Source organism: Cornus florida, unplaced genomic scaffold (assembly GCF_030987335.1).
Source record: "Cornus florida cultivar Cherokee Brave unplaced genomic scaffold, ASM3098733v1 CherokeeBrave_3.0.0_Hap2_Chr08, whole genome shotgun sequence".
NCBI classification, from domain to species: Eukaryota; Viridiplantae; Streptophyta; class Magnoliopsida; order Cornales; family Cornaceae; genus Cornus; species Cornus florida.
In genome coordinates, this window is record NW_026775578.1 from 17,276,562 (window position 1) to 17,293,872 (window position 17,311).

At 33.7% G+C, this 17,311-nt stretch overlaps 1 protein-coding gene across 1 annotated transcript; it reads right to left on the reverse strand.

Annotated features, from left to right (window-relative positions):
* Positions 1-4,004: 4,004 nt before the first annotated feature.
* Positions 4,005-9,197, reverse strand: LOC132268454 (putative phospholipid:diacylglycerol acyltransferase 2). Its single transcript, XM_059769298.1, has 6 exons — positions 8,698-9,197; positions 8,377-8,599; positions 7,365-7,648; positions 6,433-6,772; positions 5,225-5,490; positions 4,005-4,720 (listed from the first exon to the last, which is right to left on the reverse strand). The coding sequence occupies exons 1-6, from the start codon at positions 9,195-9,197 to the stop codon at positions 4,237-4,239; spliced, it is 2,097 nt and encodes a 698-aa protein (XP_059625281.1). The 3' UTR covers positions 4,005-4,236.
* Positions 9,198-17,311: the final 8,114 nt, after the last annotated feature.

The window sequence follows — 17,311 nt, forward strand, 5'->3', positions numbered from 1 at the left end:
AACCATTCCAATTATAACAAGTGAACCAATTACATAATAATATTCAGTAATCTAAATCTGATAAATGTAATTATTATATTTATATTTAATATTTGTATATGATATATTCTTAATGGACCGGATTAATGCATCGATTAAATTTTAGAGACCTTAATTCGTGATCTGAACCCTACTGATTTTATTGAAACGTGACACTGAAAATTCTGTCCGATCTCGAATTCTTAATTTATAAATTAACGACCAAATAATGAAACCAAAAATTCAATTCAATCCGCAGATCAAACATAGTTATAGAAAATTGCAAGCAAGCCAATGGAGTGGGCATCTGACGTGCCTCTCTTTCTAAAGCGTCAATTGGAAATGTATTGGGATTCTTTACCCAAATTGAGGAATCAGATAACTATTTTTTTTAATATTTCAAATTCTTTATCATTACTTTTGAGGCCAAGGTTTCTTCTTTTGAACTTAAAAGTGACTTGTTAAACTCAAAAATATTCTTAAATAAAGTGTCAGTTTCTTTACTTTTTGTTCAACTTCAACAAAGAATTCTTAATTTATTAAGGGTCAAATTAGGAAACACATCTAAAATATGTTTATAGTGCATATTACATATTTTACGTTGAAAAAAATACCTTTAAAGTTTTAATTTAATGCAAATAAGTCTACTGACAAATTTAAACTATAAATTGACTAAATTACTTTTATTAAACTATAATGGGATTCTTTACCCAAATTGATGAATCAGATAACCATTTCTTTAAATATTTCAAATTCTTTTTCCTTACTTACAAGCTAAGGTTTCTTTTGAACTTAAAGTGATTTGTTAAACTCAAAAATATTCTTAAATAAAGTGTCTTATTACTATTATATTTAATCACTTTCTTTACTTTTTGTTCAACTTCAACAATTTCAGTGGATAGGTAGTTGAAGGCCTCTCACGCAGAGGATATGTAACATGTTCATATTCCAAGTTGGTCGCGCGAGGACGGGAACGCAGAGCTTTTTCTTTTGGAAACGGAACCATGAAATGTACTGGTGTAAATTTTTGACCACATCTTTATTTCATTTACATTAAAATAATACTTACCCTTGTTTGGAATCAAATACTTTTAAAAATTAAAATTGAAAAGAAATTAAATTGTAATTAAAATAATATTTTATTACACGTTTTGAAGGTATGTAATTTGTAATGTGTTTCTAGAACGAAGAGTCTTGTGGTCCGTTAATATTTCTCATATTTCTTAAAGTAGATGGTGAGAGTTAGAGTCTTCAAATGAACAAAATAAATATAAAAGTGATGTATGTGAGTTTGCCAAAACAAATAATAATAATAATATTATTATGATATTTGTAGGAAAGGTAATTTGTTAAGTAAAGTGGTTAGTTATCACATAATAATAATTTGCCTATTCATGAATTTTGAGTTGACGTACGTGTTAAAAAGGCTTAATAAATTATATTTCTTATAAATAAACTCAATTAATTTGTTCTTTTGAAGACTCGAATTCTTATCGTCCACTTTGAAAAATAAAGAAAATATCACTTAGTCACAAGACACATTATAATAAACTCAATTATGAAACAAATGAAAATTCATACAATGTAAATATGAGAATTAAAAAGCAAAAAAATAAAAGAAAAAATTCAAATAAAACACACTTTGTAGGAGTCCAGCTAGGCACCGATGTATTAATATAAACTTATTCGACTCCCTTTGAAATCACGAAAAGTGTTTTAATGAGTAAAGATTGAATCTTTGAATGAAAATATCTCAATTAAAATACATTTTAAGTCGATAGATCTTTTTAATGTATAAAGATCGACTCTCTGAAAGAAAATGAGAATTTTTAGTTAAACTTATTCCAGTCTCCTTTGAAGTCACGAGGAGTGTTTTTACTGGGTAAAGAATAAATCTTTGAATAAAAATATCAATATACCTTTTAAGTCAGTAGACTTTTTTAATGTATAAAAATTGAATATTTGAATTATATATATATATATATATATATATATATATATATATGTATTAATATTCTATTATTTTTTTCATTTTGATATATATAGCTATAAAATTTAACTATTGTTCCACTAAAATTACTTTAAAAATACACTATTACCCTTCTCATATAATTTTCTAAGTCCAGTCCCACGTCCTGAGTCCAGCCCCATATTCGAACGGTTAAGGAAGTAGGGTGGAGAGCTTATACCATCCCGTGCTCAATACTAAAATATATTGATGGGCTTATGTGCATTTTGAGTGTTCAACCCTCGGACAAAATATGATGGGCTTATATGTGCATTTACTTTAACTTACGAAAAAATATAATTAAACAAGTTGAAGTGGTAACCGATAATTTGATACGTTCCATCACGTAGTTCTCTACAATGTCGGAACTTCCATTTCATGTATATCATTGCTCAATCCAATTTAGTATGACTCCATTTGACATCTGCATGTACATGAGGAGAGTTGAATTCGAGAGTCTTTCAAATTTGTATAAAGCTTATGAAGTGACATTATAGATTTGTCAAATGTAGAGATTTTGACATGATTAGAGAGTAATGTAGAATTGTATCTAAATAGATAGGACCTCTATCGAAGGAGTGGAGATCTCATTTCTAAGTAACAAGAGAGTGATGAAAAACTCCAACAGCGAAAGTAAGTCATCAAGAGTGGCACCCTACATCTTTGAAAGAGAGTAGTAGTAGTGGGACATTTAAAGGATGGAAAGAAAAGAGTACATGTGCGAATATTGAGGGGCTAAGTCACATGTGAATTTTTAAAAATGATAAACTAATAATTTTTTTTTTTTTTTTTTCCCTGTAAATCAAATGATCCAAGAAAAGTTGTTTATTCTATTTTTATTTCTATATATTAATTGAAGAGAAGTTCTATATCCATATCACTGATTCAAATATTTGCTAGGTGGTTAGAATAAGAAAGGATATAAAATAATATAGTAATAATAATAATAAATAAATAAAAGTTATAACTTTTACTTTTGTGAAGTAGCATGTACGCATTCAGGAACTATGTGCAATTGGCCCTGATTTTTTTTACTAATATACCATGCTATTTTTTCCTTTTTTGTCAATATATATTCATAAAATATTGTTAATGCTTCCTTTAAAATTATAACAAAATTTCAATCTTTCCTCCTACCTAAAGTTCTGAGTGGGTTCAGTTGGTTTATATTAAGTTATTTTCATCAACTTATTTATCTTTTTATTTTTTATTTCTAATGGGTGGGAGAGTAATTATTGTGACTCCCATTTTCATGGTTGATGTATTCAATATAATCTAAGTCACCCAATTTTTATAAATGGGTATCGCTCTCCCAATTTGCGCCACTCCCGCTTTCACACTCCGTGCGCTCTTGGTCCGATTCTTATTATGTATGAGTCGGTATGACTTAAATTTTGTCGCTTTCACCCTTCTTCTCATGAACTCGCACCCGTGAATTAGAGTATCACACCCCTAGGCGGATGGAATGGGGCCCATTTGGAGGATGACTTTTGCCTTGAGATTAAACTAGAACAAATCAGAAGGGCTGAACCTACTCATTTGGGAATAACATGAGGACAGTCAGCAAAGCCCAATTTTTACTTCTATCTACTTTGCAATGACGACTAAAACTACATGATAGGCGATGTCGCAATGTTTTCTATTTTCCAACTGAAAATTCAGCAATTATGATATTATTGTCATTCAAATAAATACTAATTTTAATTTTTATTGTTTTTAGTAAAATGTTCAAATCCACTGTTGGATCAATCACCAATCATTATATTTCCCCAAAAAAACGAAAATTTCAAAAATATATAATTCGCTTCTGAATTCTTTTGACCCCTCAACCAAGTCCCCAAAGTCAAACCATTTGCCTGCCATGATCATACTCAATTCTAAATTTCTAATCAAACAAGAAAGCTTCATTGTAAACGGTAGCAAGAGCTTTTATTTATTTGATTACAAGAAGCCGAGTTTTTTTTTTGTTTGCCTCATTTCCTCTGCAAATTAGGAAGTTACTCTAGTTGTTAGAGCTAAAGCTCCAAACCAGCCCCATTTGCCAATCCTGCCACCAGAAGTTTGTTCTTTAAGCTCCAAAGTCCTTCGATCTTCGGGAAGGTAGTTATGACAGTTGATAGTTTTTGGCTCTCTTTCTCAATTCTGGGTCCTATTGTACACTGCCCTTGTTAACATTGAGGTAATCAACTCTCCAACAAAAAACTATTCAATCAAAGCTCAAGATTTATTCTTTCAGACATTCTTACGATATCCGAATAAATCCTATCACCTCCCAGTTCTGCACCAGTAGCTCCAGCCACAACCCGCAAAACATCCTCAATCAAGGCAACATTTCCCATAATGTCGACATGGCCACCACTCTCTACACCCCTTCCCTCTAGCAGGCTTGCTGGCGGCTTGTGCCGGTATTCTCTTATGTATGTAGCAATGCCAGATGGGTTGAAACGGGTTTTTCCTTTCCACCCCTTGGCACACATGAACCCTGCGCTTAGAACGGGCACGCTCTCATCACCGTCCATGAAGTACACTCCCCCCTTCAAGCACCCATTGTCACTTCCATCGGCTGAGCTATCGATTTGGAAAGGAATGCTCTTGCACCTATTGGATGGTGACAACTTGTACACGTAGGATCTTTCGGTGGGAATTCCAACTCCATATAAACTGTAAATCTCCATATCGGGAGCATCAGGTAACCTGAAAACATATTTCTAATTACTACAAAGAAAAAAAATGATCTCTGAAGTGAGGAAAAGCAACCACAATGATTTCAATGGTTAAATTTTGGAGCATGCTAACAATTTAGGATTTGGGAATTACACGGTAATGGGAAGCCCATTGTAACAACAAAAGGTTTGATTGAGGCTACAACCTTTAAATAAAGCAAAATAAAAAAATATGATTCATGTAGCCGATCTCAATTAGTTGGAAAAAGACTGTTAAGTATCATAACAACAAAAGTGATTCAAGAAACACAAAGAAAGTTTATGGTGAATTGAGAGGGAGGGGGAGGGGAAGTACTGCTGACCTAATGAGAAAGGGGAATAGCAACGTTCATGGACAAATCATGAGCACAGTATCTTGTGAATAATTTATGAACAATACGACTTTAAATGAAATATAAGTCGCACGTTAACTTGAACATTTTTAAATAAGCTAAAGTTTGTCGAAGTGATGAGATAGAAGATTGTGCATACTTACTTGGTCTCAAGTGGATTTGACCAGTACTTGTAATGCGAGTACTTCGGATCGTCTAGATTCTCAGCTATTCCATGAGAAAAGTGAGCCTCAGCCCGTTGCATCATTTTGGGAGCCACATAGCGGAGAAGATCAATTAGAGTGTTTGCCGTGTATGCTTTGTTTTCTGCAACTTTCCTAATGCTTTCCCGGCTCATCTCATCATATTCTGTCCGTGTTTCTCCACACGATGCATCAGAATTAGTGGAGGTAGTAGGACGTACAAATTCCTGTTTCTGAGTAAGGTTTTAGCGAGATATTCTATATTAGAAGAAAAAAAGAAAAGAAAAAAGAAATGATATTCTATATCAAATATAGAAAGCAAGATTAGTAGCTATTGGGAACCACAAGTCAAGCAAATGGCCAACAGAATTAACAAAGTTAAATGTAATGCTGCCTTCCTCTACTGCTCTGGGCATCATATGGGAAAAAGAGAAGGAAAATAAGGGAACTATTTCTCCAATTTACATGCATGATAAACTATAGTTGTGTAGGCAACTCTGGGGTGCAAGCCACCATTATGATGGGCTACACACACACAATCCACTAAAAAGATGACTTTGGCACTTGATGTTTTCAAGAGCAGCCTGCATACCTCGAGGCAGAATGATCCTGAAGTAAAATTTGTTTCGTTTGTATTATTACGTTTTTTATTATTATGTTCCATTTAATTATTTCAAGTAATGTCTCTGTTCCTAAAAGAAGCATGCACACCCTGCTCCATAGGAAATGTATGGAAGAAGCCTTTTTTGTCGGTTTAATAATCGGGAGAGGTACTGGTAGTGTTGTTTGGATTTCCCAAGGAGAAATTTCAATCAATTTTGTTTGACATGGCACTGGAATACTAAGATAGTGAAACATTGGATTCTAATTAAATTCCCTTATTTACAATTTTGTGAATGACAGAATTAGAGAGTCACCAAAAACGCTCTGGACTCACTTAAACTCTATCCAACTCCCATCTGACATCCAAACCCCCCAACATAAAAATAGAGGCCCTAAATTGAAACCTCAGAATCAAAATAAGCACCAGCATTACAAACTAGAGCACTGGTATCAAATTTATATCACATCTGCATCACCCATTCACCCTATGAATTTTATCAATTTAGGGTGATGCAGATTTGATTGTCAGTTTAATCAGAAAACAAAGTTTATTCAAGATATCGCACCTTTGAACCAAGAGAAGGATGTTGTGAAGAAGGTATTTCTGATGCCGCCTTCCCAAAAGAGATTATCCTTCCATACTTTGTGGGCTTTTTTACTTTGAAACCTCTCTTTTCATCATCATCCTTGGTATTATTTTCACTTAGAGGGTGTTGCGAGTATCTTTTCTTTGCAAAATTGCAATCGTGTCCTTCTTCTGGAGACCAATCCAAGTTACCCCAAATGGTCTCTCCTCCTTTTGGCATCAACGAAATGATAGAGTCCCATGTTCGAGATACTCGCATGACATGTTCCAGTGTTTGAAGCCCAAGAATCTCAGAATCTAAAAGACCAGGAGCCATAGCTCTGCAAGATCAAATAAAGGTACCGACTCCATCAATAAATAAATAAATAAAGGTATCGAATCCATCATGCACTAAGCACATTAACTTGTAATTTTAAGTTTTATTTTTTAATTTATGTGGCTAAGCCAGGCAGATTCTAAAATCGTTAGTGTGCTGTTTGGACATCACAGAAAGTGGACTGATCAATTTCTTTTGTACATTACTTTTGTCTTCATAGCAGTTGAAGTTAACCAATAGTACCATTCAGGATTGTCCTTTATAATTCCGCAACGTCATCTCCTTCGGGTCCTTTCCAATTGTATTGTTAATATGATAACCTTCAGGTCATTCTAAACAACATGACCTACTTCAGACATTCAAATGATGCTGCACACAAAATGCAGTTATTTCATTTGCCTGCAGTATGTGTAGGCCTCCTTGTAGTCGTGAACTGTATAATCTATGTGATATTTAGACAGACATCATTAAGAAAAGAAAACATAAAGTACATAAGCAAGAAATATTTAAAACATAAAATGCTACTCTAAGTACATTGGTGCAAATTTTCAATAGCAGAATGCAAGTGTAGTGAGGGATAGATTACAAAGACTAACCTGATGTAAGCAACGTCTTTGCCCTCAGCAGACAGCATATTACTAACTGCCTTTGGAACTCCAAGAAATGCTGGACCGATGTTCATGATTGCTTTGATGTGCTTGGCACACCAACCAGGACCGCCACCACCTCCCATAGGTGGAGGTGATTCAACCCATTTGAGGAAGTGGAGGAAATAGATAACCCCCATGGAATGAGGTACCACCACCACCTTCTTATTGCCATTGGTCACATACATCAGCTCGATTTTGCTCTTCAATCTACTAAGAGCTTGGTCCCTGACCTGTTCATTCTCAATTATAAATAAAATTAGTACACAAACAATTAATATATAGCTTGGTATATTTGTTATTAATGATCTTCGCAGAAAGTGACTATAGAAGCCTAAGGGGACGTGTGCAGAGTGATACTATGCAACTATATAGACACCGCATGGATATGAATGACTCCATCTTGTTGCCTATAGCATTAGGAAGCACAAGATTTTTCATCTTCGTGGAATAAACCATCACAAAGAAATCGCTCGAGTTTATGGACACTTGTACAGAAAGAATTAGCTTTAAAATCCTTAGGCTAGAGTTTAAAATGAAAATGCATGTCAAAAACCTAAAGATGAGATCTATCTTCTGGCTACAAAAAAGCAACGCACTCCTATAATTTGTGGTAAATGTGTTAATTCAAGTCTTATATATCTATGATTTCTCAAAAAAAAAATCATATATTTATGTGTGAGTGTGTTTCGGAATACAATGGTATCAGTTCCATGTGTTGTCTGGATTCGCCCAAAGTATGGTTAGTGGTTGCAAATAAAGAATATTACATTTTTTTATTAGCTTACAAGAAGGAATAACAAATTTATTACCAAATACTTTAAGGCCATACAAAGAGACAAATTACAATTAAAGAAATAGACTACTATTCTAGGAAATAAATGCTATAACACCTGACCTCTCATAGACAAAAAAAAAGAGAATGTAAGTTGTGTTAGAAGCAGAGGAAGAAACATTATACCTCTGTATTTTGAAAAGAAAGCCTCCAATCATAAGCAGCCATATACATATTCTTCCCCTCGTATCCAATTTGCGCCAAATTCTCAATAAGAACAGCCCAAACAAAATATCCAGGAGCAAAATAGTCAGCTGCAACAAGTCCCGGAACTGCACGAACACGAATGCCTGGCGGATCAAGCCCGGTTTCATTGTGCAATGACAGGTGCTCCAACCAACACAAAGGCCTAAATTCCAACAGAATTCTCAGTCAGGATCACAAGTTCACATCAAATATAAGCTATTTAGATGAAAACAAAGTGAAATTCAACTATGTAACAACCACCTTTTGAAAATTTCGGTAAAGCTACCACCCCAAAGCCGCTTACGAAACAAGCCCTCCGCGCAAGGCCGGCCTTCCCAGAGCTCTAGGCCTCCCGTGACAATTCCAGGTACTAAAACCACCGGGTGAAGTGGGGTCAAGCCTTCGCGCTGAAGCCTCGCCCCTGGTGGTTCGGGCACAGCAAGTCCAGGCAAATTAGCAGGCAAACAATGGTACAGAAACAGGACAAGCCACCAAGTAGTGCACATATACCCAATTGCCCAACAGCAATAATCTATACATCTCCATTCCTTAGGCTGCCTCTTGCTCCTCCTCTTCTTTTGTTTCTCTAACACATTCTCAACTGTAGAAACAATGTCCCCACCCTTCCTTTCAACTTTTGGTGTCCCAAGTGATTCTTTCTTATCAACTTTTGGGGTTTCAAATGATTCAAACCCCAATGAAGAACACTTCACAGGCTCTAAATAACATAATAGCTTACGAAACCGAAGGATAGAAGCCATTGCATGTGAGTGAACTTGGGGATTAATTTACAATCATTGACAATAACGAGAATCACTTGAGATGTGCAAAGCATCAATTTTGTTTGAATTTCATCTAAATGCACAGGAACACCCCATCAATGAAAGTAACACATTAAGCTATAAAGAGTGTAAAATCAACTTGAACTCCAGAAAAATGCACAAGAACATACCTCCATTAATGAAAGTTGAGAGATGGAAAATACCAAATTGACTTGAATTCTACCAAAATGAGCAAAAACAAGAACAACCCATAAGAGGAAAAAGAGATGAAGTGTTGAGGAGAGCAAGTAGTGCAGAAAAAAAAAATGTTATGGGCTAGTGATAGGCGTCATAGAGACCAAGAAACAAACACATTATTGTTATAGAAAGAAACAACAAAGAGAAAGAGAAATCAGCTTGTTGAATCGTAACAGGAATGGGCTTTGGATTTAACATGTTTAACATGTTGCGGTGGATGAAACCAAGAAACACATGCCTAACGATTCGGCCTCTCACAAGACACATGTCTTGGTCTTTACATGCAAAACTTTCTCAGCTGTCACCATTGCTTTCAGAGTTTGCTTTTATTGCGTTTTTCTTCTCTCTCTTTCACGTGGACGCGTCTTTTGCACCCACACAATCCATCTCTCTCTCACTCACTCACTCACTCACTAATCTCTGTGTGTGTCTGAGAGTGAGAAAGGGGGGTCACTGAGTGCATGAACAACGGAAAATTTTTATGGGTTTTGTCTGAAGTGGACCAAATGGTAAGTAACTAGGTATGGAGCTGGGAAAGCGGTTGTGGTTTCTGCGTAGAGAGAGAGTTAAGAGAGAGAATCCAAGGAAGAACCCTCAATCATCGGAAAAAAGCACACACTACGAAAAACACAGATACCCAAATCGTCTTCGGTGGACCTGCTGCAAATTGAGAATTTTTCATTGCAGAGACAGAATGATTGAGATGCATAAATATATGTGTGTGCATATATATATATAGAGAGAGAGAGAGAGAGAGAAAGAGGGGTTCAGGCACAGTATTTAAGGAGATGGCCCAGACGGGAATGGTATGATGATATTCTTGTTTTATACTCTCCTCTGTTTTCAGTTCTGTTGCTAGCTGATGATCAGAAGCAGCGAAGGTTTTGCTGACGAGAGAGTAATGTGGCTATAAAGACTTGGATTTTACGGTCGAAATTGTGTTTATTACACCCTTTTCACCACTGTGGGTCTGGGTTGGGTCATAGTTCTTATTGTGGTTTTATTAACTTTTTATTGTTTGTTATTGATTGCCGTCGTGACTTCGGGTTCTCAGTCGTGAACAGGCTAAAGACAAATAAGGGTACTTTAACCAAGTTTGATCATAGTCAGAGAAACTACAGAAACAAAGGGGTTTGTGTTTATGTATATGATAATGTTGTGATTATTAAGTTGTTCTGGATTACTATTTCAGAACTTAAAAACTCTGTTCCACAAAAGTAGTCCTACTATATTCAAAATTTAGGAAGTTTTTAGAGGTGAAAAGGAGCAAAACCTGCACGTTTGGTCCAGTAGGGCGAATTCTAAACTCCAATGTGATTTTTAAAGGTGTTGATCAGATAAGGGATTTCAGAGGCGAATCATAAAATCCGACAGCCTAAGAATAAAACCTTCACAATAAGGAGGGTTAGTTGAAAAAGAGAATTTGCAATCCTATAATATATTTGATTTGCTCCACATGTATTTATAAATAAATAAATAACACTAACATGATAAAAGAAAACCCAAAAATATAAGAAAAGTTGATCAAGCACAAACTTGTTCTTAAAATTACGTAGAAATAAGGAAATAAATTTAATTATTTAAAATTGCTAAATATCAAAAAAAAAAAAAAAAAATTGCTAAATACCAAAAGAAAAATAATTCAAATTCATTTAGTCTTCTAACAAAAGTCCCAAAACATTTAAAATTGGAAAAACACAATTCTCAAACTCTAAACTATTGAATTCGGCCAAAAGACAACCTACCTCGAAAGCGAAGTTGCTAATATTTGCGAGTTGGGCGATCAAATTATGCTCTTCCGAACAAAAATCATTCGAAAAAACTGGTCAATCCGTTCGTTTTACCTTTTGACGATTCTAACGATTTCCAAAACCTGTTATGTATCACGGATGATTGCACAAATTTGAAATTTGCAACGTTTTTAGGAGTTTAAAGTGACTAGCGAGTGGATTGATTCTTCGTAAAAATAATAATACTCCCTCTGTCCTAAAATAAGTGTCATGCTTTCCTTTTTTGTCTGTCTCAAAATAACAGTCCACTTTCCTTTTTGCAAATAATAAATTTCACATCTTTCTATATATGTTTTTGAGTTTAAAACAAATATTCAAAACTTAAAAGAACAAATTAGTAATTTTTCAGGAGACAATACATGTCCCACATTGGATTGGATTCTCTAATAATGATGTCATATTAATGGTTAGTGGGTGTACAAGATCTCTCATTTCCTTGAGAGGATCCTTATCCGGCCCACATGTTCTCTTAAAAATTATTACTCCTTGTTAACTACACTTAAATTGAAAGTAATAATAATGTCGGAAAAAATCAATCTCATATACGTTGCTAATTTAAGTAATCTAACTAATAAATTTAATTTAAACAATGCTATTATAATTAAATATTATGATCACAATAGTATATTAAATTTATAATTTATATACTATGAATACAAATTATAAAATAAATACTTTAGAAGTTAGCGGACCGGAGCTAGTAAGAATAGTGTTTGTCTTTAAGACAAATTTGGTCCCGCAACACTGCAAACTTGTGATAATTGTCTCCTTCCATTAATAGTAGGAGCACTACACACCAATAGAACAGGAATTGATGTTACATTACTCTCTCTTAACACTATTTGACTGAACCTGCCACGATGAACCAAAGCCCAATACATAACCCAAAAAGAAAAGAAAAGAAAAGAAAGGACCAAAGCTTAATAAAAATATTTAGGGTCTGTTTAATTTGCCACTAAAAGTTAGAAAATAGTTTTTCAAATGATTGAAACTTCAAAAAAATTTACGACACTAATTGACTGAACCTGCCACGATGAACCAAAGCCCAATACATAACCCAAAAAGAAAAGAAAGGACCAAAGCTTAATAAAAATATTTAGGGTCTGTTTAATTTGCCACTAAAAGTTAGAAAATAGTTTTTCATATGATTGAAACTTCAAAAAAATTTACAAAAAATTTTGTTTGGGTTAGTTCTTAAAAATTTGTTTTCTGAAAATGCAGTTATAAAAAAGTCGGCTCGCTTGTTTTGTAACTATCGAAATAGTTTTCTATTCTCAAGAGATTGAAAAAAGAAAATTGTACAATAAACTATATTTGGTTCAGTTTTTTGAAAATTGTTTTGTAAAAATTCAGTTATAAAAATGTTTGTTATTAAAGAACAATTTTTTATAATTCTCTGAAAATTGTTTTTTTGTTTTTTAAGTTTCTGATAAATGTTTTTAGAATTACAAACCAAGACTATTGGAAAACTTTCTTTTATAGTTTTATAAAAATAATTTTTTATTTTCTGAATGATTAAAAATTATTTTTTTAATGACAAATCAAATAGGTTTATTTTTTCATATTTATTTTCATTGACCGAGAAATTAACTCCAAAATACGATATATAATATTAAAGAAAGTAAAATGAGTGTGCATAAAGCTTGTCCCACATGGAAATCTCAAAGACCATTTGAAGTGGAAACATAAAGTCATAACCAAATAGTGTGGTGTCTAGAGACTTTATAGTCCATATAGCTCTTTTAGAATACGCATAAAAAATAATAATAATAATAATAATTAAATAAATAAAACTCTTTGAACCAAACAGAATTTCTATAATATAAACTTCGAAGTGGGTTGCGAAGAACTTTCAATATTAAAAACTTAATTTGAAAGCAGTTTTTAGTCTATCTTCACTCCAGACTAAATTAAGATTTGTGATTGTTTTTCCATCCGTTTTTTTTTTTTTTTTTTAACCCTCTAGTTGGTATTACACACGGTTAATCACAATAAGCCTATTAAATTAATAAACTCTGTTTTTATTTAGAAATAATATATTTTTTACCTCTCCACTATTAAATTCTAAATTTAAAAAAGTGTTATCACTTGGCGCTAGGTTAACCTGGTTATATGTTTGGGAATGCTACTAAAGTTATCCTAACCAAATTTAGAGTTCAGCCCAGCATATGAGCTCAGCTAAGTTGGAGACTTGGAATAAGTTAACCTAACTAACTCTATAATTGAAGTATTGTTGGAACCATCTATGCATTGTATTTATTTCATATACTTTTTATCACATGAAATACAATTTGCCATAAATTTATGTGCTCAGGGCGAAAGTCTACTTTTAATAATAACAAAAATAATGTATTACAACTTGCTTTGGCTTGTGTAATTGTCTCACAAGCACTTCTCTCATTATTTTAGGTAGCATGACAAAATATGTAATTCTAAAAGATTACTGTCTTCTCGCTTTTGTTTATTATGATGACGAAAATTTTAAGCAGCAAAAGTTACGGGCACATGGTCTTATTTAAATTTGGCAAACTTATTATGGTGACTTATTGGTAACTGAATAAGAATTTTTTTTTTTTTTTTTTTTTTTTTTTTTTTTTCTCGTGGGCTTAAAATACACACACTCACTTTGCCCGTTTAAGAATAGAGATGGCAAATTCCCCATCCCCAACGGGACCCCGCCTTGTCCTGCCCCGCCTCGTTTATAACGGGGATGGGGATCCTTTTAGCTAAACGGGGATGGAGATGGGGGCAACTTACGAAACCCCGTCGGGGCGAGGGCCAAGGGCGGGAATGGGGTAAACCCGCCCTGTCCTGCGCCGATCAAGTGTGAAGTTACTAATATACCGTTACATATAATAATTTATTACTAAATTAGATTTATTTTATATATAAAAATAAGAAAAAATGTGTTTTTTTTTTAATAAAAAAAATTATGAGGCCGGGGGCAGGGGCGGGGGCGGGGATGGGGATAAGGATTCGGGGGCGGGGGCGAGTATGGGGAATGTTGCAAAATTTTAAACGGAAATGAGGATTGAAAAATTCATCGGGGATGGGGATGGGGATGGGGAATGGAATCCCCGCCCCGTCCCACCCCGCCCCGCCCCGCCCGTTACCATCCCTATTTAGGAACTCGAATTATCACCATCCACTTTAAAAGGTAGAGAAAAAATCACTGGGTCACAAAGTCTTGGTCACAACATCTTGATTAATGAGTAGTTAAATTTAAATAAATATTTAACAAGTCATCTAGGTTTCTAATTTGCAAATTCAGTAACTAATTTTTCAAATTTAGAATAATTAAACTATATATATATCTAGTATTTATGTGCGTTCGTGTTTTTATATATGTATAAAAATTTAGAAGTAGTAAATTAAATGTATGTTTAATATGTTTATCAAATATGTAAACTTTTTAGTTATATATATAATAAAATTATATTAATATGATTGAATATATGAAATGACATTTTCGGATAGCTCAAATGCCGTTTTGTTGGGCCTATCTGTTTGGGCTTTGATCACAGTTCATTTTTGGATGGCCTAGCTTGTTGGGCTATCCCCTCCTGACCGTACATTTTTAAATTCTTTACTGTTAAAACTGGCTGGGCCGAAAACCCAAGCAGTGGTGATGCAACAGTTTTTGATCATACTCCTTTAATGGGCTTAAAAAAAGACAGTCTTGCTGTTGTTTGAAAAGGCCTAAGAAGACGAAGATTAAAAGTTACTATATCGGAAAAAGTACAACAGAACAGACTGTCGAAAATGGTTGGGCTTGGGGCACCTAACTTTTCGAGCGGGTGTGTCGGTCTATTCAAGTTTCCCCTCACCTTAGTTTTTAAAGAAAAAAAAAATGGTTGGGCTTGAACTTTCATGATTCTTGATGGAATTGCATTGGACATAAGCTGGCTAACTGGATTCAGGCCCTATCAGTGCCTCATGTTGATGTATGTTATAATTTAAAAAAGATACCCAAACTTGGGAGTCGGGTTGGGCCCGCGTGGCAAGAGTACTCTCATTAGAACTTAGGATTGACCAAATGTCAATTGCCAAATGTCAAGCCTAGAAAGTCCATGTTGTACCACTAAACGGACAAAAATCCTCTACCTCTCACCGAAAACTGTCAAGTGAGGGGTAAATCCGTAAATGTGCTGATTTGGCACTTTTTGTAAAATTGTATTTACCATACATATATGTTATTTGTACATTATTTTTATACACACTGTATTATTGAATTAATTTATTTATCTGAATTTGACTTAGTGGGTCCCATATATAGAAAAGTAAAAAATCATATCCCCCAAAAGTTGCTATATATTTGTTTTCTCAATATCAAATTAGAAAGTAACTTTTAAAATCAAATATTTCTCAAATTCAAACCAGACCAAGTTCATAATTATTGTTTCAGACAAGTCAAAGTAGAGTAATATTTCGGCAAAATACATAAAGGGGTGTGTGTTTTTGTATATGATAATGTTGTGATTATTAAGTTGTATATGATTATTTCAAAACTTAAAAACTCTATTCCACAAAATTAGTCCTACCATATTCAAACTCGGAGTTTTTAGAGGTAAATAGGAGCAAAACCTGCACGTGTGGTTCAGTAGGCGAATTCTTAACTCAGGAGATTGGCGTCGAAGTGATAAAACGTTAATGAGGGTTACCTGAAAAAGAGAATTCTATAAATCTGATAATATATTGATAATTGAATAAATAATTTGCTCTATAATACATGTAATTTATATAAATAAAAAAACCCTAACAGTATTTAAAAAAAAAAAAAAAAAAATCCTAAAAACCAAAGAAAACTGGTTCAAAAACAAACTTGCTCTGATAATTAAGTAAAAATAAAGAAATAAATCTAATTACTAAAAACTGCTAAATATCAAAAAGGAAATAAATTCAAATTCGCCAAAAGGTGCCTTACCTCATCAGCAAAGCTACCAATATTTGCGAGTTAGGATGTTTCTAATAAAATTAGCCTCTTTCCGGGTCAAAAATGGATTCGTCAAAATCATCTGAAAAAATTGGTCAACCCGCCCGTTTTGACCTTTTGACAGTCCAAACAAGTTTCAAAATCTTCAGCCGTCTGTTCTGCATCACCAATGTTTAATCAGACATTTTAAGTTCAATTTTTACAAGGCACAAAAACACCTAAACTTAAATGATACGTATGTGTGTGTTTGGCTGTAAAATTTTGCAGGACATGCCACTGTTGACTCAATTTAGACAAAAAAAGAGAGTAATTGAATTGAAGACTTATGTAATTCCGATGAGAGGAATTTACAGAATGTATTGAATCTTCAAAAATTTAGACAAAAAAGAGAGTAAATCTGTTTAGCAACTTTCTAGTAATTGAAGCTGACCAAATCAAGGGAACTTTTCCAACATGAGACGAGGAGGATTCTCAGCTAAGGAAACAAGAAACAGGCGCACAAAAGGGCAAAACATACTAAGGTTGAACCAATTTGAATTACCAAAGGAAGAAAATCAAAGAAGAAGAGATTTCTGGAGCAAATAATTAGGAAAATAAGTTGATTAAGACTCAATTAATCAATAATATAAAAAGAAAAATAGTTGACAAAAATTTTAAAAAAATAAAATAAAAAAAAGAAAGAAAAATGAGAGAACAGGGAAAAATAATAGAGTTTGATTGAAAAAAGAAATTTAACTTTTTGGTAAGGAAATTTAGACAAAAAAGAGAGTAATTGAATTGCATGTTGTTATTTATGTCATCGAAATTGGAGCATAATTGAATTCGCCATAAAAAAGTGAAGCCCAACCATCAAAGGAACACACTTTTTCATTCCTGATTTTATATATATGTTACAAATTCAGTGTGTTGTGCGTGTGTGATTGGGGGAAGGGGATTGACTCATTTTCAAAATAGTCAAATTATCCTTTTTAGTGACCGAATAAAGGAAATCGGTCTTAAATTAACTTTAGGCGATTAGTAGAAAAGTAAGGAATCGCAACTTTCCTATTGGGCTCTTCACTGTCTCAACAAAGAGGACTTTTAAATACAAAATTAAATTGATGAAGGGTGCAAAGGAAACTGCATAGGCGTTC